Raw genomic sequence first — 23,633 nt, forward strand, 5'->3', positions numbered from 1 at the left:
TGCATAAGCATAAGGAAATTGATTGGTCTATATATAAGCATAAGCAAATGCATAAGGAAATGGACCAATCAATTTCCTTATGCTTATGCATTATGCTTTATGCAAAAGTCTGTGCTCCGGCCAATAGCCCCAAAATCTATGTACTAAACTTTCGCGCATGCGTAACATTGGTAGACAGCGTAGAAAGTAATCATTGGTTGATGTTATGTATAATCTGTACACATATAAGTATGAAACTTGTATATATAATATTATAATAAAATTTTAAAGTAATATGCAACTTTTCTCATCTTTTAAGTAAAAAATTAGCTCCTAAAAATAAAATAATGTAAAAAATATTCTTAAAATATGCAGTATATTGAAAAACAGACAAAATCAAAAATGTTTATAGTAAAGATATATAATTTTTAAGTTAAAAAGTTAAATATTTAAAACAATTATTTTAGCTATATTTAGTTAGCAATGTTTACACAATTATAAAGTAATAATGCAATTTTGAAAGAAATTTAATAAAGATTTAATATCTTTATATAAAAAAAAAAACATTTGTTAAAAAAAAAACAATATATATTTTAATAAAAAATAAATAAATAAATATATATATATATATATATATATATATATATATATATATATATATATATATATTAGTATACACACACAAATATAGCAAACTTATTTAACAGTAGGCACACAAGACAGGATATAGGTATAATATATTGAACAAGATATATGTTATGTATAACATTCATCTCTAATTACATAATAAACTCTAGGTTTTAATATTTGTCTCTTTACGTTGTACACTTTTAGTTAAAGCTTTATTTTTTTTCCTTTAAAATTCTATGTTTTTTTTTAATTCAGCTTTGTTTTTATTAATAATTATATGAAACATGTTTGCTTGTTGTTCTAATCGTTTTTCTTGTGATATTTCTAAATTTGTTATATTGTGTTGTAACATTTTATTTTGTACTTTTAACTTCTCACAATTTATATCTGTAATATATTAAAAATAATTAAATAATTATAAAATGTATAATTTTAATACATAATAAATAATAACTATTATAAAATTGTTTTTAAATTACAAAAAATTTGTACATACATTTTGATATCACAGAAGAAACACTTTGTTCCTTATCAATAAGCATATCGTTTTGATTAATTTCTTCTTTATTATTTTGACTGTTTGTTGCTGTTTGTTCCTCATCAATGAGCATATTGTTCTGATTAATTTCTTCTTTATTATTTTGACTGTTTGTTGTTGTTTGTTCCTCATCAATGAGCATATTGTTCTGATTAATTTCTTCTTTATTATTTTGACTGTTTGTTGTTGTTTGTTCCTCATCAATGAACATATCATTCTGATTAGTCACTACTTTTTCTTTATCATTTTGATTGTTTGTCGTTGTTCGTTCTTCATTAATAATAGGCAGGTCTTTATTATTATCTATAATAAATATTTGTATTATTTTGTTTATTACTGAATGTAATGTATGCTTAGTATACTTAATAATAAATAAAAAATTTTAATACATAAAATAATGTTACTCACTTTCGTTAATTTCATCTGCTTTAGCTAACAATTGGACAATATTTTTATGTACATGTTGAGTTGGGAATGTATAAGGTTTTAAAAAATTTTTGCCAACATGCTTTGTATCATTAAAATAATCATTATTTGTAAAATGTAAACTACATATTCTTGCATTTAAAAAAGAAACTAAATCCTCTCTTCCAGCAGTCGCAATCCAATAATGGAAATATTTTTCATTTGACGATGGAAATCTAAAATTATATTATTAGAACACATTTAATTTCTAAAAGTAAATAGTATAAAAAGTTTTGGCCAAAAAATATTGTACATTTATATTATTAATGTTATAAAACAAATAAATCTTAACTTAAATATTAAAAATTATATAAATACTCTCTACAATACTAAAAATAATAAAAACTTTAGTTATTTAAAGTAAACTCTTTAATCAATCTAAAAGATTAATACTTACCTATGAAATGTTATACGTAAATGTTTCTTCCAAGAACTTTTGCATCCTTTCACACTACAAACTGTAGGCATTTTGTACAAATTAAAATCTGTCTAAAATTTATAACCTGTTTATAATGGGTGTTAACGATGGGTGTTTACGATAATTCAAATTCGAGTTAGTTTCACTAGGGCCAAAAAATGAGATAGACATAATCATCTAGAACCTTTATGATTCATTACAACTCGACGCTGTCTTGTATTGCTTGAGTTATATTCATTGAATTTATTGAGTTTATTGAGCAAATTTTATTGTAATAGAAAAGTGTCATTTATTATTATTATTAATTATATTATTATTAATTTATTAAAAAAGTATACCAACATACATACCAACATTATTTGTTTCTTTCATAGACTGATTTGCAGTTGACATTTTTCTATTACAATAAAATTTGCTCAATAAACTCAACAAATTCAATGAATTTAACTCAAGCAATACAAGACAGCGTCGAGTTGTCATGAATCATAAAGGTTCTAGATGGTTATGTCTATCTCATTTTTCGGTCCTAGTGAAACTAACTCGAACTTGAATTATCGTAAACACCCACTGTAAACAATATAAATAATATTTTAGTAAGTAATTATAGAATTGAAAAAATAAGAGAAATATAATTCTTAAATAAAATAAATTAATAAGATTAATAATTAATAAGATTTACATAAGTAGTTATTATTGCCTTAGTTTACACCAATTGTTTAATACGCGTACCAAGTATTAAATCTGCTTCTTTGATTGGTGTAGATTTTACACTAAACGATTTATACCTATCAAAGAAGCAGATTTAGTATTTGGTACGCGTACTAAACAATCGATGTAAACTAAGCCATAAGCTTTAATGCAGATTAAATTAGACATTAGAAATATATTATAACCTATATATACATATTATTTTTCAAGAAAAGTATAATAATATATAAAATTGATTTTCAGAAAAAACTTTTTTTATAATAAAAAATGGATAATAAGGAAAATGTTAAAATTTTATTAATGTTATATCAACAACATTCTTGTTTATATGTTACAAAAAGTGTTGATTATCATAATCGTATGAAACGAGATCAAGCCCCAAGGAGAACAGAAAATCACAATACTATCAAAATGACATCATAATGACTATTAAAAGTCATATTTTGATCATGACAGAAAATTGATCAAATTATGATTTTGAAATTTAGCCTCGTATTTGGCTTCGTTCACGATAATTTGAACTTAGATTATTTTCGATATTCATAATTGTATGTTAGGACTTAAATATGATGGTATATGGATATAAAAATTCTTTTTAGCAAAAATGATATAGGCTTAGTTTACACCGATTGTTTAATACGCGTACCAAGTACTAAATCAGCTTCTTTGATTGGTGTAGATTTTACACTAAACGATTTATACCTATTGGAGAAGCAGATTTATAGCGTTTTCGAATAAACGGGGTTTGAACGATCTAGGGTTGATCAATCACTATTTTACTATAAATGCAAGTCTTTCATTGGTGGAGAGGTTGCAATGACGTCATTAACCAATCTTGGGTCGTTCAAATTCTGTATAATCGAAAACGCTATTAGTATTTGGTACGCGTACTAAGGGTGCGTTCCACTTAACGCCCGCAACGCTCCTAGGATCATTTTATCCTTGTTTTTCATCAAAAGTTAAACGAGGATAAAATGATTCTAGGAGCGTTGCGGGCGTTAAGTGGAACGCACCCTAAACAATCGGTGTAAACTAAGCCATTATCATGATAAGAATATGACTTGCATGATGAATTGCGCATGCGCAATGTCTTTCGTGCAATTTATTGTTATTCGTGTCAAAGTACGTCGTTTCAGTGTAAATATACGGCTCGAACAACGAAAGTAGCATCTCAAAGTGCCTTAAAAAAGTGAAAAAAAATCTTTATTTATCTTGCATCACGATTGTGCGAGTGAATAAACAGTTATCATGAATAAACCAGTAAGTATAACATTTATGATATTTAACACTTATAAATGATTTATATTTTTAAGGTTAGAATATGTTTACGCTTATATACCGGCAAAATAAATATATATATTAGCAAAGAATTAGCAAAGACAAATATATATATTTTGCTAATTAATAAATAGATAATTAATAAATCTATCCAGTAAATACAGAACACATTGTAACAACAAAATTGATTTATATGATTAGCTTAGATATATATTCTAAAGAGCTGAAACAATTAATCTTGTGTGTATTTTATATAGTTTTTTAAATGTTTTGTTCAATATTATCCTCTTGCAGTCATCTTTTTTGAAAAAGAAAGTTTCTCGTAAGTATAAAATCAGGGCAAAAAATAGAATTTATGAAGCTTTTATCCGTTTAAAGGCAAAAAATATTGATGTACATCAAGAGCTTGAGTTTGATGTAAATTAAGGGCTTCAATATAATGAAACTGGAACGAGCTTTTCAAAATGTGATCCTTCCAATGATGGTGTTAATGTCATTCCCCAACAGTATTCTATGAATATCAATGATGAAATGTTTTGTAATGATAACATTGAATATGGTAGGAATGTTAACAATAATAATGCATGGATCAATTATGACAACCACGAAAACATTAATTGCAATGAATTTGAAAATGAGATTGTAACTCAAAATGTTTTTCAAAATGAAGAAGAGATAAAGACATATATTTTGACAGGACTCAAAAAATGGGGACTTTATAATGTGTTTAAGAGAAAAGTAGATGAAATTTTGAAATTATTTAAACCTATTTTACATTTTCTTCCCAAATCATATAAAACTCTTCTCAAAACTCCACGTAAAGTTTCTTTGCAAGTTGTTGGGACAGGACAGATGTGGTACAAAGGTATCAGGCATAACATTAAACAGAGAATAAATCATCAGTATCTAATTAATAATGGCCAGATTATCATGGATGTGAATATAGATGGAATACTCCTTCAAAAAGATTCCAGTAAGCAATTTTGGCCAATACTCGGAAGATTTGCACATCAAAAATATCCATTTATTATTGGTGTCTTTTTTGGTACAGGAAAGCCAAATAATTTAGATCTTTATCTCCATAATTACATTGTTGAAGTAGCAGAACTTACAGAAAGTGGTTTTGAATGTAATGGAACAGTATTTCCATTTTGTATTAGAAATTATATTTTGGATGCACAAGCTCGTAGCTTTATAAAGCAATGCGTGCCACATAATTCTCCATTTGCATGTGAGAAATGTACAGTAGAAGGTGAATGATTTCATAATAGGATTATATTTGAGAATGTGAACTGTGAGTTGCGAACAGATGACAGTTTTAGAAGAAGAAAAAATCCAGGTCATCATAATGGCAATTCTTCTCTGGAAAATATTAATACTGGAATGGTATCTCAGTTTCGATTAGATCCTATGCACCTTGTATATTTAGGAGTTTTTAAACGGTTTTTATCTTATCTAATTGAGAGACGAACCCACTGCAGACTTCCAAGAGATAATGTAATGAGGATTAATAATAATTTAAATGAAATTGCTCAGTATTTTCCTAAAAAATTCAATCGCAAACCTAGAAGTCTGGGGAATCGTGATAGTAGAACAAAGTGGAAAGGTACAGAATTTAGACGGTGTCTACTTTATGATGGTATTAAAGTATTTAAAGACCAGTTTCCTCAAAATATTTATCACATCTTTTTATTGCTTCATTCAGCTATATATATATTATCAAGTTCTATTTTTAATCATAATTTAAATCATGTTGCTGATTATCTATTAAAAGAATTTATCAGTCATGCTGCTCGTACCTTGGGTCGTGATTTTCTTGTTTACAATGTACATTCTATTGGTCATCTTGCTGAAGAATGTAAAAACTATGGTACTCTAGAATCGTTTAGTGCTTTCCCATATGAAAATTATTTGGGTGTCATTAAAGGAGTACTTCGATCAAATTATAAACCACTTCAGCAACTAGTCAATCGTGATTCCGAAACAGGAGGTGTATTAGTTGAAAATATTTTATCCAACTCATATAAACCTGTCTTAAAAGACCGTTATGAAAAAAGATCAGAAATTTTTAAGGATGAACAATTCACAGAACTAATATGGAAAGGAATGACCTTCAACAGTAATGAGCCAAATAATTGTTTTACTACTATTTTTGGAGAAGTTGTGTTCTTATCAAATATTATAAGTACCGTGCGAGGTGTAATCTTGGTAGGAAAAAAATTCAAACAGAAAATTTTTATGATTTTCCCCTGCCATCATCTTTTCTTAGCATATATAAAGTTAAAGAGAAAGAGAGAAGACGTCAATATTGGAATTTATCGCATGTAAAAGCCAAATGTGTGACCATTCCTCTTCTAGAGGGAATTCTGTGTATTCCTATGGTTGATTTTGATTGATGAAAATTAAAATATTTTTTAAATATTGTATTTATATTTTATATTTTTTTGTAAAAAGATTTATAAATTTTTTTTTCATTAAATTTATAAATTTTATTTATTAAATTATTGGAAGCAATTTGTTTATTTTACTAACAATAAATTGCAATAAATTAAAATAAAGAAGCAAATATTATTTTTTACTGGAGAGGTAATAAAATGTTAAAAATATAATTTTATATTTTTCATGTTTTATTGCATTTTTCTGAAATATATAAAATGTTCAATTAATTTTCAGTATGTTGTTGTAAAATTTAATGAAGAAGAAGAAACTGTGGCAGTTGTGCCCTTTTCATGGTAAAGATAAATTATCGTGCAAATGGCCGCCTAAGAAATTCTCTACTGAAAAAATTACAAGATTAATTATGGGTTTGTCAAAACCTACCTCTGAATTTAATAATTATCCAGTCACAGTTATGTATGCATATGGTATGTCATAGTTTTTAAAAGAGAACAATAATGTTTTGACTAAATTTGGATAAACTCTTCAAGTTATAATTATATTTGTTCTGTCTTTTTAGATAAATATCACAGTGCCCGCAGAGCATGTAAATTAGCTGAAGATAATAGTAATCTTGACACTGCAGCAGGAGAGACTGATTTGGAAGGGCCTAGAAAAAAACGTAAGACAAAACGTTTGTACGATCCAGAGGAGTCTGATGAATCTCCACAAGTAATAAAAAAGAAATTAAGCAGAATTACGAATTCTGATAGTGATGAGGATGAAATATCAAACGTACAAAAAATTAAAGAGACAGTTAGGACTCTTGTACAGAAGAAAAAAAATTACTCTGCCCTTCAGCATCAAACAAGCTTTCTTCCTTTAAAACATTCATCGAAGAACAGAATCGTTAAATTAGCGAAGCAGCCTACTAATACAAATGTTTCATGTTCTCGCACGTATCCCATTATTCATATAATTTAGAATCTAATTGTAATTTCTTTGTTATTTCTTTTTTATTAATAATTAGTTTTTTATATTGCAGAAGTGAGTAATCAGAATTTAACATATTTATTTAGAAATGGTAAGAATATTAATATTATTAGTCACTGTTGTGCTTTATAATCAGTAATGGACTAGTCTTTATTTAAATCTATATTTATACAATATTATTATTTTCAATTTGCTAATTATTTATTTATCTAATTTTTTGATACATTTAATTGCAGAAGTCGATAGTGCAATAGATTCCAGTGCAATTGATTCCAGTGAAATAGATTCTAGTGTTGTTACAAAAAATATTGCATTATCTACTGATTCATTGTCTATTAATTCATCTTCTATAAGTGACAGAGATGAGTTTTCTAACACAAGTGTATTAACACAAAACACATTGTTTGAGAATGGTGGGTACATTTCAATTCATTAATTCTTGATAATTAGGATTAAATATTTCTCAATATTTCTGTTATTTTATTTAGATTCAAATGATGGAATTATTTTACCTAAGGCTGGAATTCTTAAAACTGATTGCAATACTTCTAAAAAAACTTTGTGCGCTAAGACATTATTATCTCAGACATCTATACCAACAATGAATGGTCAGTTATTTATTTTCGTTTACTACATGAACGCTATATTTTTAAACTGTAATTCTTTTAATTATCATTTTTTGAAAAATTATAACAATTTAGATAAAAAATGTGAAATTTTGCTACAAGTTTTAATAGAGCAAATAGAGGAAGTAAGTGGAAAATTAGATCATGTTAATATGTCACTTACAAGAGTATATGCAAAATTATTGCCTGAGGATCCAGCACCCATAAAACCTAAAGATTTACCTAATTTACCCCTTAAAAATGAAGAGGCTGAAACCGTGTGAGCTTCGGCGGACGCGGAGTAGCTCGCCGGAATCCAGGTTCGGTCGGTTGGGGGTGTGTCAAATAAACCAAATGCTCGTTTATAATAAATGTAACAAAATAGTGTTTATTCAGAAAGATGTAGATATGGTTTGTCTCGAATGATCTGCTTCAATGCTCGTGCATACATGCGAAGCGTGTGCAAGATGAATTTGAAATAGCATACAAAATAGCCAAATATCGGTGTAATAATTAACAAGTGATAGCGAAATAGTTTTTTAAAGCGGCGTGGAATGAATACAGAGTAGCGTGAAGATAACCGCGAAGTATCGGCAATAGCAAAATAATTATTTGAGCAACGGTGGAATAATTATTTTTAAGCGGCACAAAATAAAAGCGAAAGCAACGTGAAAATAAATGCAAGATATCGGCAAAAGCGAAATAATTATTTGAGCAATGGTGAAATAATTATTTTAAAGCGGCGCAAAATAAAAGCGAAAGCAACGTGAAAATAAATGCGAGGTATCGGCAAAAATGAAATAATTATTCGAGCGGCGGTGAAATAATTATTTAAGGCGGCGTAAAATAAATGCGAAGTATACGTGAAAATAAATGCGAAGTATCGTAATAATGAAATAATTATTTGAGGCGACGGTGGAATAATTATTTAGTATGACGTGAGGCGTCCTGGTGCGGTCGGCGAGAGCGCAAGCGCGGGCGATCGTGTCGCAACGGTTGGTACAAGACGGAGCGCTTGTCGGTGAGTGCGTTCGTAGTATCGCGAGTCTGTTCGATCGTAGATCGATGCGGACTATTCGGCGGCGCGGATTGGTCGACGCGGTGTTGCTTGCCGGACGGATTACAATTATGAAATCCCGGCGAATAAACGCGGTATGCGGACTTAGGCTGCCGATTACGTTCGGCGGGAGTACGAGGATGCTCGTACGAAGACGGAATTTAGAACAGCGACCTGGCTAGGTATGCGGAAATGCCCGCAATACAAAGTTCGGTGGCCTAGAGGAACCAAGTACGCTTGGCGGGTATACGAATATATTCGTATCCTGGAATCAAAGAATACCGAGGACGCTCGGCGGTACACGAGGATATTCGTGTGCTGGCACAGGTATAGAGTCCAAGTATGCTCGGTCGGGACTACGAGGACGCTCGTAGCAGGGTTGTTCGCTGTCGATCAGCGAACAGAGTCTGGTGAGAAGACATTCAGCCGGGCCTCTTTTATACCCGGCTGGCGGCCGAATGATTTCGAATCGGCAAGCATCGGCGGTTTCGGCGGCGAGTCCCCCACAAAACGGAATTTCGGAACGGTCGGGTGTGGGGGATTTTCGGCGGTTGACCGCCGCTGTTTTTGATAGGAAATTTATCGGCGCGCGATGCGCCCTTGGTGGGCTACGGACGATGGACGGTCCGTAGCCGTAACGATGCAGCGGGCTGCATCGTTACAAGGCCTTTTATGCTTTTGATAATTTTTTGAAAAATAATGATAATTTTCTTGCAACGGTATGTACTCTTATTTGTATTTACGTAAAGTATGTTAAAACATAAACATATAAACATATAATATGTTGAATAATAAAATGTTCAGTTAATATCAATTAAGAAATTAATAAATATATATGTAGGAAATTAAAAAAATGCTTATGCGTAAGAAGTTAAAAATCTGTTTTTCCTTGTTTTAATAAATTTCAATTGCACATGTTACATTCAGGTATAGATCATATTGTAACGTGTGCAAAGTAAAACAATATTTTTTGTTTTATTATTTACTTGTATAATAAATTATGAAATTTGTACTTAAAATGCATTTGTACTTATAATTGACTTATTTCAGATTGACTATTTTGTTCTTTTGATGCCGACTGGAAAAATTAAGGAAACAATACCTGTAGGAAAATTACTAGCTAAAATATTCTCAAATTCACTTGCAAGAATTGTTAATTATTCAGGTTCTGGGTCTGTAAAAATAAAACTCCAAGACACGAACATTCTCACAGCTATTCAATGTAAATTTTGAATGAATTTTATATATATATATATATATATATATATATATATATATATATATAAAATCTTGTTTTTAGTAATATACTTGAAACTAATTTATTATATAGAAACTAATTTATTTTTTTTTTTAGGTGCTATTGTTAAAAAGATTCCGTCGTGTAATATTACACATGTTCAATGAAAAATTTCACGTTGGTTCAGTACAAGTAACCAAAGAAAAATAAATACAGTTGATATGATTTAAAAAAATTTTTTTGTAAATAATCATGTGAAGATTGTTTTTTTTATTTTTTTCTAAGAACAATTATCTTATTTTCTAAACCTTTGAATTTTATTATAATCTGGATTTATTTTTATTTTTTGCTGATTTTTTGCTCATATAAGATCAACGTAGCCATCAACTTCACTGCTGCGCATCATATATATGTCTAGATCAAAATATCAGTTCTTTGAAGAAATTTTTATTTTTATCTTTTTATTTCTTGTGATAAATAATGATTACATATTGTGTGTACACAATTACACACAGCACTGAATAGCTGCATACGATTTCGCGTTCTTTCGTTTTTGCTTTGTCGTGTCGTACAAAAACTCGCGTCGAAAGAGTAATACGGAAAAATGAGGTAATGTTTTATTTTAAATTAAAGAAGATAATTTTATTTTTTATGTACTCAAGATTGTCATTCAAGAAAAAAAGTAATAAATTATTAATTATTATTTTTATTAATTATATTTATTTACTTCCTATTTATATATACTACTCAATAAGTTTTTCGAAAATCTATATAGTAGCATTATTGAATTATATATTTTCATTTTTTGTATGTATATATATATATATATATAATCCATTGTTTACAATATTTCGCAGGTATTTTTTTATGAATATGTGAAAATATTTTGAAGTATTCATATATATTTCGACTTTTTTATTCACAATTTTATATATACATTATATACAATACTTTGTGAGATTTGTGTTCTTGAGCTTTTATATTTTGTATTTTATATTTTGTATTTTGTATGAATGAAAAGTCAAGATTTATTATTGCTTCAAAAATCAAATATTTTCACAAATTCGTAAAATATAATAATATACCGTGAGTTTTGATTATTTTTCACAAACACGATTTGCATTTTCTCAACAAAAAGTCAAAATACAGTCATTAAAAAGTCAAATTATGTTTCATTAAAAATGTTAAATGATATCATCTTGACTTTCTAGAAATGATTACTTTTTGACTACTTTTTGATGTCATCTAGATTTTTAAATGACTTTTTGTTCTACTTGGGCGCTTTACAGATAATCTGTAATCAGTACAAAGAATTAACAGGACAATCACTAACAACTAAAATTGCAAAAAAAAAATTAATAATTTAAGATCACAATATCTGGACCATCTAAATAAAATAAAACATTCGAAATCAAGCGGTGCATCACTTGATGATATTTATAAACCAACTTGGCAATATAACATAGATCAGAAAATCATCGTAAAGAATCGTAACTCGATTACAACGCTAACTATATTCAGCCAAGTATAAATATTATTGTTCGAGGACTCGGACCGAGATCTCGGATTGAGTTCTAGCATCGTGGACACAAGGCTTAAGGATGCCGTCACATACAATCCGTAATCCGGAAGTCCGCAAAAGTTACTAGGTATTTCGTCCGTAACGTTACGTGTGTTTTTATCTCCTTGTGTCCCATGGAGCCGTAAATACAGGCTGAGTTCCACTTGGTGATCGCAACGCTCGCGAACATTATCTATCTTTCGATGAAAAACAAAGATAAAATGTTTCCACAAGCGTTGCGATCGCCAAGTGGAACGTACCTACAGACGTAACGGTAATACTATTTTTTATTTAACAGATTATAATTGTTTATTTGTATTTTATTCATAAGAAAACTACAGAATATATTATGATTTTAAAGCCTTGTGTCCACGATGCTAGAACTCAATCCGAGATCTCGGTCCGAGTCCTCGAACAATAATATTTATACTTGGCTGAATATAGTTAGCGTTGTAATCGAGTTACGATTTTTTACGATGATTTTCTGATCTATGTTATAGAAAACTCATATCTTCAAACAACCACCAAGTTGGTTTATAGATATCATCAAGTGATGCACCGCTTGATTTCGAATGTTTTATTTTATTTAGATGGTCCAGATATTGTGATCTTAAATTATTAATTTTTTTTTTTGCAATTTTAGTTGTTAGTGGTTGTCCTGTTAATTCTTTGTACTGATTACAGATTATCTGTAAAGCTTGATCTTGTTTCATACGATTATAATAATCAACACTTTTTGTAACATATAAACAAAGATGTTGTTGATATAACATTAATAAAATTTTAACATTTTCCTTATTATCCATTTTTTATTATAAAAGAAGTTTTGACTGAAAATCAATTTTATATATTATTATATTTTTCTTGAAAAATAATATGTATATATAGGTTATAATATATTTTTAATGTCTAATTTAATCTGCATTAAAACTAATAATAACTACTTATGTAAATCTTATTAATCTTATTAATCTTATTTTATTTAAGAATTATATTTCTCTTATTTTTTCAATTCTATAATTACTTACTAAAATATTATTTATATTGTTCACAGTATCTCGTATCACTATAAGTATCTTATATTTTGTCTTGACAGATAGTAAAAGAAACTAGTAAAATCTAATAACTTGCAATAAAGGTGCAATTTCACGTAGCGTCAAAACGCTAGCGGCTCTCCCCACTCTGGCGCTTCCTATACAACAATTCGACGTTCAATAGATGTCTATAGGACGTCCCACTCGACATGTACGGACGTCCAGATGACGTTCCAGACATGTTCCGAGAACGTTCAGTAGATGTCATTTGTACGTACAATGTACCGCCCTTAGACGTCCTCTGTACGTCCTTAGTACATCTTTAGGACGCCGTCGTATGTCGTTGGTACGTCGTTAGTACGTCATTATCGTGACATTACTACGTCTTCTATACGTCCTTAGTACGTTATTGTTGTATTTTATTTAGTAAAATATATTTTCATGTCAGTAAAAATAGTGTAATTAAAAGTAAACAAATATTTTATAATAATGACAAAAACAAAATTAAAACGCGCATATTTGTTTACATTTTATACTATTTTTACTGACATAAATCCTTTTTCAAAAAAAAACGTCCGTAAGAAATCCATTATGTTACGTTGCAACGATGCACTAATGCCGTACTACGAAAATATGTTGTTTAAGTATGGGTATATACTTGTACTTAAATGCATACAAGTATAAATAACGGACACCAATGCAATTAAACTATAAAATACTTTTTTTATTTTAATTGAAACACAATAAAATTTTTTACAACACACCTGTAAACTTTAAACAAAATTTTGGTTTGTTTTAATAACATCTCTTCGCAGACTCTTTGCAATAATAAGGAAATTAAGTGGTTGCTAATCAAATATTCTCTTCAAGCAAGTAAAACTTATAAAGCACCTGTTGTATTCACTACGTATACATTTCAACGTAAAACGTGTGTGGTCGCAATGATATCGATTATTGATCAAAAAGAGAAGTGCTCACAGATGGTAGCGGCTAAACCCTTCACGGAGCAAGCGCAAATCACAATGGATTGAAACAATCGTGAAGAGACGATTCAGTCAAACAATAATTTTCGCTCCGCGAACTTAAATAGAATTTAAATTTTTTATTATGAAACGCATTACACATTCTTCTCCTGTTTTTTTAGGCGATCTGTCGCTCGCCGGAACCAATCAATTATTGTTGTTTCGATCGCCCGATCGTCGATCTTTTTGTATCGGTGTTTCACAGCCTCTGTAAAAGGAATAGTGACTATATTACAATTACGTACAATTATGTACCCGGGCATAATAATATTGCACGTTAAAATAATTTCTTATGCGTAAATAAGAGGTTCTCTTTTTTTTGGAAGGACTTTTTTAATGTAAAAATAATAAATCCAGTTTCATGACGGTAGCACGTAAATGGAACTATAAAGATATTTACCAAATAATGCACGAACGAAAATCGTTCCTTCTAGCCGTTCGTTATTTTTCCGCCCCAACCATGAAACTCTGACTGCTAATTCGGGAGCAAATACATGCAAAAGCATTCGTCGTGTACAATCAGCAGCATCTTTACCACCTCGCATAAGCAGCATTTTTTCCTTATATAAAAATAAACAAAAATCAAGTAAAAGATCGATTTTTAGCGCTTTCGTACATATATTATAAATTTAAAAAAATCAATTATGGTATATTAATAGTCTCTGCTTGAACCTGCCTCACATAGACCAGATGAGATAACGAGAGCAAATAAAATATAAAATTCTACCAAACATGGAGGAATTTTCTACAAAAGAGATGCAAATTATTTTTTTAACAAATTTTAAACAAATCAAGTTTTACCTATAATTAAATAATAAAATATAATTGTACACTAGAAGCTGCAAAGAATGTATATTATATTTATATTTTGTAATTAATATTTATATTTATATTTCGCAATTTATGTATGTACATATTTAGCAATTTGTTACACGAGAAAAAATCTTAATTAAACACGTTTCAGTCCACGGCTATTCTGGCCTTTGTTTATTACTTTTTACAATAAATATAATTTTAGAAATGTAAAGATAATTCATTCTCTTATAATTTTATATAAAAAATTTTGTAATTAAATTTTTCTCCAAGTAAAAAATTAGTTTATTAATATTATAATTAATTTAATTTTATATTTAACAATCTTGTTAGTGTAATTTATAATAAAAGTTAATTTTTTATGTAATTAAAACTTTAATTTATTGATAAATATAATAATTCATTTAATTTTAGCAGAGTCAAATCAATTTTTGCGCAGAATTAAAAAACATAATTAATTATTCCGCAAAAGTAATTATTTTTTTGTTTATTTGTTTCGGAAACGTATCATTTTTTAAAATCTTTTTGAATACAGGGTTATGTTTTGCAATAATAAAACTTACTAATATTAATAGAAGACTTACAAGTTGTCTACTAGCGACGGTATTTGTGTGAAGCAAATTTTCCATTTCGCAGAATTGTTCCCAATTCTTCAACGGAAACGCTGGTAACACATTATCCTCCGGTTGTTCGTCCTTTTCTTTAATAGGATGAATGATTTCTTTAGGCGCATCAGTAGATAAGTTCTGGGTTAATTGGCTGATCATATCCACAATTGTACGCAAGTCAAATTTTATCATTGTTAAATCTCTTACATGTTTCTCGAATTCTGTTCAAGACATTTGAAACTATATTAATTTCCGAAATTATCAACAATATTTATAATTGTTAGTTGCGACAATAAGATAATACCTGATATTCCAATATATTGTTTTTTTTTCTCGGAATTTTGTACTTGTTGAAATCGTTCAGTAATCTCATCAGCCAATTTCTTAATTTCTCCTACTGGTGCATCTTTCGAAGTGCGCTGTGATCCACATGTAATTTCACGTGAAGTAGCTAAAAAATTATAATATTATATTGATGATATTAATGATATTAATAGCTGATTCTGCATCAAAAGAGACGCAAGTAATGGTCAAGTGATAAATTTCGGATATTCACATTTCAAACACAAGAAATGCGAAATTATGTCTCATTTTATCTCCTGACTTTTAATGAATTGCTTCTTTATCTAATGAACTTTAATCTGACATAATATTTATTTAGTTTGACTAACATTTTAAATAATGTTAAATAATAAATATAATACACACATTTACACTTTTTATTGTATAAATTTTTAATATTTTTAAAATATAACAAAATAACTACTTCGATTTACAGATTGTGCAGGAAAGCAATTACCTAAAATTCGAAAATTGCGATTTTTGCAGAAATTATTAACGCTCAATTACATTAAAAGATTCCACAGACCCTATCGAAAATTGAATTTGCAAGTTTTTTCTAAATTTGTAACATGTTTGGATCCTTATATTATGAAAATTTTTTTTCATGCACGGATATTAATTCTAGACAGTTCGGTGTTTGAAATGGAAAAAAAGTAAAAATCTATCAAGATTTGTTGAAAATAAAGGGAAGAGAAGTTTAGAATCCAAAAGACCCTTAGATGTACATTACGCTGATTTTTTAAGAATATGCAGTTAAGGGTTAAAGACTTCATGTGTAACCGAACTACCAATACGAAATAATAACAAAAGATTACCTTTCGTAGATTTATTATCACCGCTATGGTCATGCAGCGATCGCTGAGAAAGTCCAGCGGTACTTTTTGTTGAATATGAATGACTAACTTTTTGTAAAATCTTCTTTGATTTTTGATGCAGACTATTTGGCACTTGCAACTGGGAACTGCCAACATCTTTCGCCATTAAATGAGATGTCTCATTTGCTTCGCTGTCCGTTGAATTTGAACTAACTTCAATAGACTTCGAGATGCACTCCTTTTTACTTCGTTTTTTGTTACTTTTTGAAATTCGAACGCTGCTTTTTTTAAATCTATCGTTGTCTTCGCTTGAATCAGATGAGCTAGTATATTTTTTATTAGGTTTATGGATTCGTTTACTAACAACCTCTGCCTCACTAGCAAAGTCTGAAGTTATTTCAGCTTTTCCTAAATTTCGACGAGCTGTTTTATATTCATCTGAAAAAAACAAGAGTGTATTATATATATTGTGTGTGTAAACGCACGCGCGCGCGCGCGCGCGCTCACACACACACACACACACACACCGTCTCCCGGAATTAGTAATCCACTAAAAACTTGTGATCTGTCTTTTCATAAAATAAAAATATACATATTACATATATAAAATAAGGAAGTTATGAAAAAAAATTATCAAATTTCTTTACACCAACCGAAAATTGGAATTTTAATCCCTTATTTAATTTATTTTATTTTATTTTATATATCATGATCCGCTATTTTAACCCGTTGTAATATACAAAGTATAAAACTTAAAAAATTACAGTTTTTGAGGTAAATACGTCAACCTTGACAATATGATCAATTTAATATTAAAAAATAGTAGAAATTTTTGAAAATTAATATTTTCGACGCATCTTATCTTGTATGCGCGCAGGTGTATACGTGCGTGCGGGCATCGTGTGTGTGCATACACGAGTACTACATACCAAAAGTACTAAGGATCCTGCATTTGAAGGTTGGCCAATTGTCATTCGGCACCGCCCTATTTTTTACATATTTTGTAGGAAAAATAGTATCGCGTGGCGGCCATGAACAGTATTCGTCACAAATCCAGAATTCAGGAACGACTTCCACAGCATTTTCTTCAATAAAATCCACGATGCAATATTTGGCAGACATCCTGGATTCATACAGGCTAAGATGTCGAAAGTTAACAGTTACCATGAATGAGTGGAAACAAAACAACATTTTTGTGGTTGTTAGATTCGTTAAATAATGTATCAAAAATCGGAAGTACGACGGCTTTATTTTTAATGTTATTAATTGGAAATGCTTGCAAGGTGCCATATTCCTCGGAAAATTGAACAATGCCAAAGCATGTTGACAGTGCTGGTGAATGAAAAAACGGTTTTCCGTTCTTTAACACTCTACCAATAATTGCCACGGAATTATTATAATGACAAATATTTTCTACGATTACAATACATTCGTCGTACATGATGCAGTAATTGTTTGGTTTCTTCGTTGTGATTTTAAAATTATTGAATTGTATATCTTTATACATTGGAGAGGTACATCCGCTTATCAAATTTCCATTATAACATTCTCTTCCCAGTCTATATGTGCTGATGGCTTCATTAAAAAGTTTAACAGAGTAATTATTTCTCATTTCGTACACCCGGTTACTCAGTTGCTCAAGGGGTTTATCGTTACCCTTGATCAATTTCTTTATAGATTGTAAGTAATTTTCGAAAGTGAACGCAGAAAATTCATCCAGTGATCCCCATCGTAACGCATCGTCTGCTAAATGTAACATTCCATGTGTGTTATACGTTGCATTTTCTTCACTATATAATTGAAGATATTCAACGAAATATTCTTCTAGTAAATTTTTCGCATATCTATTTTGCTCAAAATCAATACCAGGTGTTGCAAGAAGGCGCATAGCCACAGAAAGTTTTATAAAATGATTATATACACTCGATCTTACTATCTTGCGCAACACAACAAGTCCACTATAAAACAAATATTGCCTAAATTCCGTTGCTTTCATCCGATCAAGTTCGTCTAAAGCTCGTGGTTTACGGGCAAATTCAAGTGGAATATATCGTTGTAGATTAAGCTGTCGTTGAGAAATATCGGAAACCTGTTGTACACCCAATTTCATAGGATGCAACTTTCCAGTCATTATTTTCAGTCCTTTTTTGACATGACCTAATAATACTAAATGCATATAATCATATGGTACTTGTGACACCATATCGATCTCGAGTCTCAGCAAAGGGCTTATTCCATTATGATGTCCTGGTTGAGATTGTGTTGCAAATGATTCTGCCGTTCGCAGGGGAGCATCTTTTTCTGGATACACTACTTTTCCAACGTATTTTCCTTTAGTTTCGCATTTAGCACATGCATAGTATCCTCCGTGATATTTTATGCAGCAGATATATGCTCTTGCAGGAGCATCGCAGATAAAACAGTCAATAATAAATTTTCTGTTAATGCCATTCCAGGTATAACCAGTCTCTTTAAGGCTCTCAGCTTCTTCGATAAAGTATTTCAAAAAAATCTCAGCATCTGGAGGTTTATTACGTCCATAAAAAGCTCCAATAATGAAGGGCGATTTGTTTTCAAAATTTCTAATACTTCCCAGAATTGGCCATAATTGGCTTTTAGAACTTTTTGTAAGGGGTAAACCGTCTATATTAAAAGATAAATGAATCTCTGGAGGTATACACGTAACAGTGCCGCTTGATTGAATAATGTGATCTAAACCTTCCTGAATACCAAAATGAACATATAGTCCATGTGCCATTGGAATGGTGTCTGCCTTTCTCGGTGTTTTTAAAAGGGTTCAAGCATCCGCAGGAAGAAATTTCATGGCATCTTCTACTTTTAATACATTTTTCAATAGATCGGTAACTGCGGATCTACATATATTATAATTATGGGTCCACTTCACCAAATTTAGTCGTAATCGATTGATGTTTACACCAGTATTTTCATCTTCTGATTCTGATGAATGATCACTGTTGTATTCATCAGATGATATAAATTCTTCTCTGCATATTTCTTCTTGCAAGGCTTCTGGGATGACTTCCTCATTTTGTAAGACTTCGTAGATAATTTCTTCTTGAGCACTTTCTGGCAAAAAGTCTGCTCTTTCATCGTTTTCCTCAGAAAAAGAACTATCGCAATTATCACGATTATCTGGCAGTGGTATTTCGTCGTTTGCATGAGCCTGCAGATGATTTTCTGAATCCTGCACGGCACTTTGTGCCAGTCTTCGCCAATATTTCCGACTGTACTGCTTTTGTTTTTGCTTTAACATGATTTGTAGTCTTGAAAGCTGCAAAGAAAATGCCATTGTCGGTATGTACCGATATTGGTTACGTCATTATTGCATGCACCCATGCCATTCGCTTATATGACAATAGAAAGCGGTTTACAAAAGCAAGCTTGCTGCAGACCTAATATAAAATCACACAAAACTTAACCATTTTTTAACTACTTATTAATTATTAATTACTTTTGTAAAAGTAAATAAAATTTCTATAATTTTTAATTACCTTTTTAATATGTAATTAAATAAAACTTAAGAATTACTTACTTTTACAAAATAATTAAATCCAATTTAATTAATAATTGCATTTATAATGACAATAAAAGTTAGTTATTTCGAATATCCTTTAAAATTGGGAAAATGTATACAATACTCAGAAATTTGTTTTAAAAATCTCTCTCTGAAATGTATCTTATATTAATATACGTATAAAGTTTAAAAAATCGGAATTTTGCGCTACAAAAGTTAAAAAATTCATTAAAAAAACTTTATTTTTGTTTAACATACTGCAATTACATTAAAAAATTTAAAAACTTAAAAAACAAATAAAAACATTCAAATTTGATTAACATTATCTGCAAAATATTTTCAAATTTCAAAATTTATTAAAATATTTTGAAATATAAAAATATCAGAAATGTCTTAAAAAAAAAAAAAATGTTTCAAAATTCTAAAAAATACTTCAAAAGCTGAAAACAATAAAATTTTTTGTTATGGCTTTCGTATTTCAAAAATTGACATAAAAATTCAATTACCAAAATTTATTAATAAATATTCAAAAATTATTACTAGATGTCGCCTGCAGATAGTAAAAAAGCGAATAGTTGTGAAATTAACTTGGGATGGAATGAATAATATGCACTTATTTTTTTATTATTAGTGTATCTTATTGACTACTATATCTACAACAATGTAATGTGATAATTGTCCTCGCATTTCAAATTTGTGCCAGAAGTAGAGTCAAACTACAAGGATATAAGGCATAAGCGATAAAAGGATCTTTCATAAATATTAACAGCGAGTCTGACATTTTTTTCGATTGATCCAATAATATTTATATTAATTTGAAAAGCTTAGTTTTAGGAGTACATGTTAGGAAAATTTGAATTTTGGTGGTTGAAATAGAAATGTACGATAGTCGTTGATTAACAGGAATGATATTTTAATTTCAGGTACACTCAAAAAAATGATCTTGCAATAATAGCTAAAATTTTCTAGGTGTAAAAAATTAACTAAAACAGATAAATGATTAGCAACTGTTGTGATATTGCATATGTAATTACTTAATCAGTTTAGATGACAGAAACAGAATATATATCTGTATTGTTTGTGAACTTTAAAAAGAAAGTTTCTCTAAAGCGCCTATCTATATAAGATCAATTACGTGTTAGATCATGCAATGAATAACATTTAGCAATGGTACCTAAATTTTTCAGAAGCTATTGCTAGAACATTACTGCTATAAATTCTATATGTGACAAACAATGTTTTCACAGATACGAAAAATAGCGATACATTCTTGTTGCGATATCTAGAAATCTAACTACATCAGCGAAATATTTTTTTGAGTGTATGATTTAAGGCATAATTAGAGAGGAGAATCGATGTCAATTTTGTTCAAGAATTGTTGAAGGGGTTAACGTATTAACAGTTTTAGGAAAACTCAATCCTTATTAATTTGTGAGTGCAGTTAGAGAATTTTTATTTTTAAAAAATATTTTTTTTTTTGGAGGTTTTTTCTATTACAAAGTATATTTAAAAAAATGGTAATATAACCCAATCTAAGGTTTAATTATAGAAAGGAATTATTACATAAGTCAATAGAGTTGTTATCTTAAAAAAGTTAAAAAATATCGTAAACTCTTTTGTATTTATATTTAATGTTGAGTACGTGAAAAAAATTAAATTAATTGATTTTTTAAATAATTACTAGGTAAAACATTTTTTGCTCAAAATGGTAAAAAACTATACGTTTACGCACGAAAAAGTACACGAAAAGACACTTTATTAGGTGTTTGCTTCTTTCGATTGCAGCATAAACAATTACGGATGGGAAGTATAAGTAAATAATTTTTTAATTTCAATTATATAAAATTTCTAGAACCCAAAAAAATGACTCAAAAAAATCTGGAAAAAAATTCAATCTAATATCTCATATAGTACTATCAAGTATTTAGTACTATCAATTTGTTTTTTAAATGAAAAAATAAATGATCAGTTCGAGAAACAATCAAAATAATAATTAAATATTGCACACTACATATTGAGTTAAAATATTCAGATATTTCTCTTTCAGCGAAGAAAAGCATCATTCTTTGCTGAAACGTATAATCAACAGAATACTTTATAATACAAAATTGGAAAAGCAAAAAAAAAAAAACCTTATGAGAATATGTATATTACTTGGGAATACGATAATACGATGTATAATTATTTTAACCTTTAGTCCCGACGGTTCTTTTCGGCACCTTTAATCCCGACTCATGGGTCGTTTGCGTCTTTGCGTTATTTGGATCAGTAAAAACGCTTTAAAAAATCTGGAAAAATTCATGGAGCTTCTTTCAACCTTTAATTTGAAGTTCCAATCATAATATTTCGATAAAAATTATTTTTTTATATAGTTTGTTATTAAGAAATGGAGGTACCTACAGCACTTTAAAATTTCGCTTGAGTCGAAAACGACCCATGAGTCGGGACTAAGGGTTAAAAAAAATACACAATTTTACATATCGAAAGTATACGAGAACTCATTTTAACAATTCTAAAAGTTATTATTTCTTGTTAGTTAATGTTGCAATGGCTTGAAGTGGATCGGATACTAAACATGAGTAATATGAATAAATTATAATTTCAATTCACGTTTATATTATATTAGTGATATCTTTCTTCTTTCTTCTTCATTAAAATGATTCTTACATTTTGTCGATTACTCGCATTTAATCTGATTCACTGCAAACCATTGCAACATTAACTAACGATATATATAGTCAAAGAATATCAATATAAAATAATGAAAACACGAATTAAAATGGCAACACTATAAATTATGGCATTCATAATATTAAATAAGCCGATCCATCGCAAACTGGGCTTGTTCGTTTTAGCTACACTGGGGCTGCTCTGGGTTTGCTCTACACAGGATAATACAGGACAGATAAATAGTTTGTCCTGTATTATCTTGTTTAGAGCAGACCCAGAGCTGCCCCAGTGCAGCTAAAACGAACAAGCCCACTGTTTTAATGTGATAATAAATAAAAATGCATGCATAATAAGACACGAAACAATTAAAACCACAGATCCATTTCTTTGCTATGAACTCTAATATTAAAACATATAATGAAAGTTAATTTAAATATATACTTACCTCCAATTCTGAGTCGACAATATATCATATCCCGACACGAAGAAGTTAGCCTTTCGGCGGTAACGTCCTGCGGTATATTGATGCGCCGATCCACCAAAACAGCGACTTCGAGGTTAGGTTAGAGTTAGAAATCGACAGCGACAATTGTCCTGCAATATAGTCAGTATAAGTTCTTTTCGCAGTATACCTTGGCTTTCTCTCCACTCTCCTATCTCTAGGTACACATAATACTTACTGTTCGTTCTCGTGCAATTGACGTTTTCGTTCGTAATCTCAAAACTCACTTGCACGTTGTACCACGTTGCACGACACAAGGTATTTTCACTCAAGTCAGTATATGCAGAGAGGGAAAGGCGAGCAAGCGCTTCGTTGTGAGTGGCTGACGGAATATTACGCGCGACCCGCGCGACCATGACGAATTCAAATTTTCAGATAACGACAAAAGTACATTAGTTTGTATGTATATCTGCTTGTGTGAAATTATTATTGCAAATATCCCAGTTT

At 29.7% G+C, this 23,633-nt stretch overlaps 3 protein-coding genes across 14 annotated transcripts; 1 reads left to right on the forward strand and 2 right to left on the reverse strand.

Annotated features, from left to right (window-relative positions):
• Positions 1 to 698: 698 nt before the first annotated feature.
• LOC136997257 (probable serine/threonine-protein kinase DDB_G0283337) lies at positions 699 to 2,514 on the reverse strand. Of its 5 annotated transcripts, none has more exons than XR_010888070.1 (5): positions 2,461 to 2,479; positions 2,010 to 2,070; positions 1,556 to 1,788; positions 1,106 to 1,450; positions 699 to 996 (listed from the first exon to the last, which is right to left on the reverse strand). XR_010888070.1 is itself a non-coding variant. In XM_067347791.1 (5 exons), exons 1-5 carry the CDS (start codon positions 2,384 to 2,386, stop codon positions 836 to 838), a joined length of 837 nt encoding a protein of 278 aa, XP_067203892.1. In that variant the 5' UTR covers positions 2,387 to 2,514; the 3' UTR covers positions 699 to 835. The 5 variants fall into 5 exon arrangements, 4 of the variants coding, with proteins under 4 accessions (XP_067203892.1, XP_067203891.1, XP_067203893.1 ...); XM_067347791.1 differs by having other exon boundaries at positions 2,010 to 2,101; positions 2,381 to 2,514; XM_067347790.1 differs by having other exon boundaries at positions 2,381 to 2,509.
• A 1,274-nt stretch (positions 2,515 to 3,788) lies between these two features.
• Positions 3,789 to 10,249, forward strand: LOC136997255 (transcriptional regulator ATRX homolog). Of its 5 annotated transcripts, none has more exons than XM_067347787.1 (7): positions 3,789 to 3,998; positions 6,690 to 6,880; positions 6,973 to 7,347; positions 7,438 to 7,476; positions 7,622 to 7,798; positions 7,874 to 7,993; positions 8,087 to 9,855. In XM_067347787.1, exons 2-7 carry the CDS (start codon positions 6,709 to 6,711, stop codon positions 8,272 to 8,274), a joined length of 1,071 nt encoding a protein of 356 aa, XP_067203888.1. In that variant the 5' UTR covers positions 3,789 to 3,998; positions 6,690 to 6,708; the 3' UTR covers positions 8,275 to 9,855. The 5 variants fall into 5 exon arrangements, with proteins under 5 accessions (XP_067203888.1, XP_067203885.1, XP_067203889.1 ...); XM_067347788.1 differs by lacking the exon at positions 8,087 to 9,855 and adding an exon at positions 10,098 to 10,249 and having other exon boundaries at positions 3,797 to 3,998; XM_067347784.1 differs by having other exon boundaries at positions 7,874 to 9,855.
• A 3,333-nt stretch (positions 10,250 to 13,582) lies between these two features.
• Positions 13,583 to 23,493, reverse strand: LOC136997254 (structural maintenance of chromosomes protein 2-like). 4 transcript variants are annotated; one of them, XM_067347783.1, is made up of 7 exons: positions 23,365 to 23,493; positions 23,130 to 23,278; positions 16,480 to 16,917; positions 15,627 to 15,773; positions 15,299 to 15,543; positions 14,302 to 14,461; positions 13,583 to 14,109 (listed from the first exon to the last, which is right to left on the reverse strand). In XM_067347783.1, the coding sequence occupies exons 2-7, from the start codon at positions 23,155 to 23,157 to the stop codon at positions 13,997 to 13,999; spliced, it is 1,131 nt and encodes a 376-aa protein (XP_067203884.1). In that variant the 5' UTR covers positions 23,158 to 23,278; positions 23,365 to 23,493; the 3' UTR covers positions 13,583 to 13,996. The 4 variants fall into 4 exon arrangements, with proteins under 4 accessions (XP_067203884.1, XP_067203882.1, XP_067203883.1 ...); XM_067347781.1 differs by lacking the exon at positions 23,365 to 23,493 and adding an exon at positions 17,409 to 19,771 and having other exon boundaries at positions 23,130 to 23,276; XM_067347782.1 differs by lacking the exons at positions 14,302 to 14,461; positions 23,365 to 23,493 and adding an exon at positions 17,409 to 19,771 and having other exon boundaries at positions 23,130 to 23,276.
• Between the last annotated feature and the right edge of the window lie 140 nt (positions 23,494 to 23,633).

This window comes from Linepithema humile, chromosome 1 (assembly GCF_040581485.1).
Source record: "Linepithema humile isolate Giens D197 chromosome 1, Lhum_UNIL_v1.0, whole genome shotgun sequence".
Lineage (NCBI taxonomy): Eukaryota > Metazoa > Arthropoda > Insecta > Hymenoptera > Formicidae > Linepithema > Linepithema humile.

What these genes read in the sequence shown, in the direction of transcription:
- LOC136997257 (XM_067347790.1), bottom strand. Translation starts at nt 2,423, where the DNA reads ATGTCAACTGCAAATCAGTCTATGAAAGAAACAAATAATGTTG. An exon ending in GAAAGAAACAAATAATGTTG is followed by an intron (nt 2,071 to 2,380) that starts GTATGTATGTTG and finishes AAATGCCTACAG; the next exon opens with TTTGTAGTGTGAAAGGATGC. An exon ending in TTCTTCTGTGATATCAAAAT is followed by an intron (nt 997 to 1,105) that starts GTATGTACAAAT and finishes AATATATTACAG; the next exon opens with ATATAAATTGTGAGAAGTTA.
- LOC136997255 (XM_067347784.1), top strand. Translation starts at nt 6,709, where the DNA reads ATGAAGAAGAAGAAACTGTGGCAGTTGTGCCCTTTTCATGGTAAAGAT. An exon ending in CACAGTTATGTATGCATATG is followed by an intron (nt 6,881 to 6,972) that starts GTATGTCATAGT and finishes CTGTCTTTTTAG; the next exon opens with ATAAATATCACAGTGCCCGC. An exon ending in TACAAATGTTTCATGTTCTC is followed by an intron (nt 7,348 to 7,437) that starts GCACGTATCCCA and finishes TTTATATTGCAG; the next exon opens with AAGTGAGTAATCAGAATTTA.
- LOC136997254 (XM_067347780.1), bottom strand. Translation starts at nt 19,237, where the DNA reads ATGGCACATGGACTATATGTTCATTTTGGTATTCAGGAAGGTTTAGAT.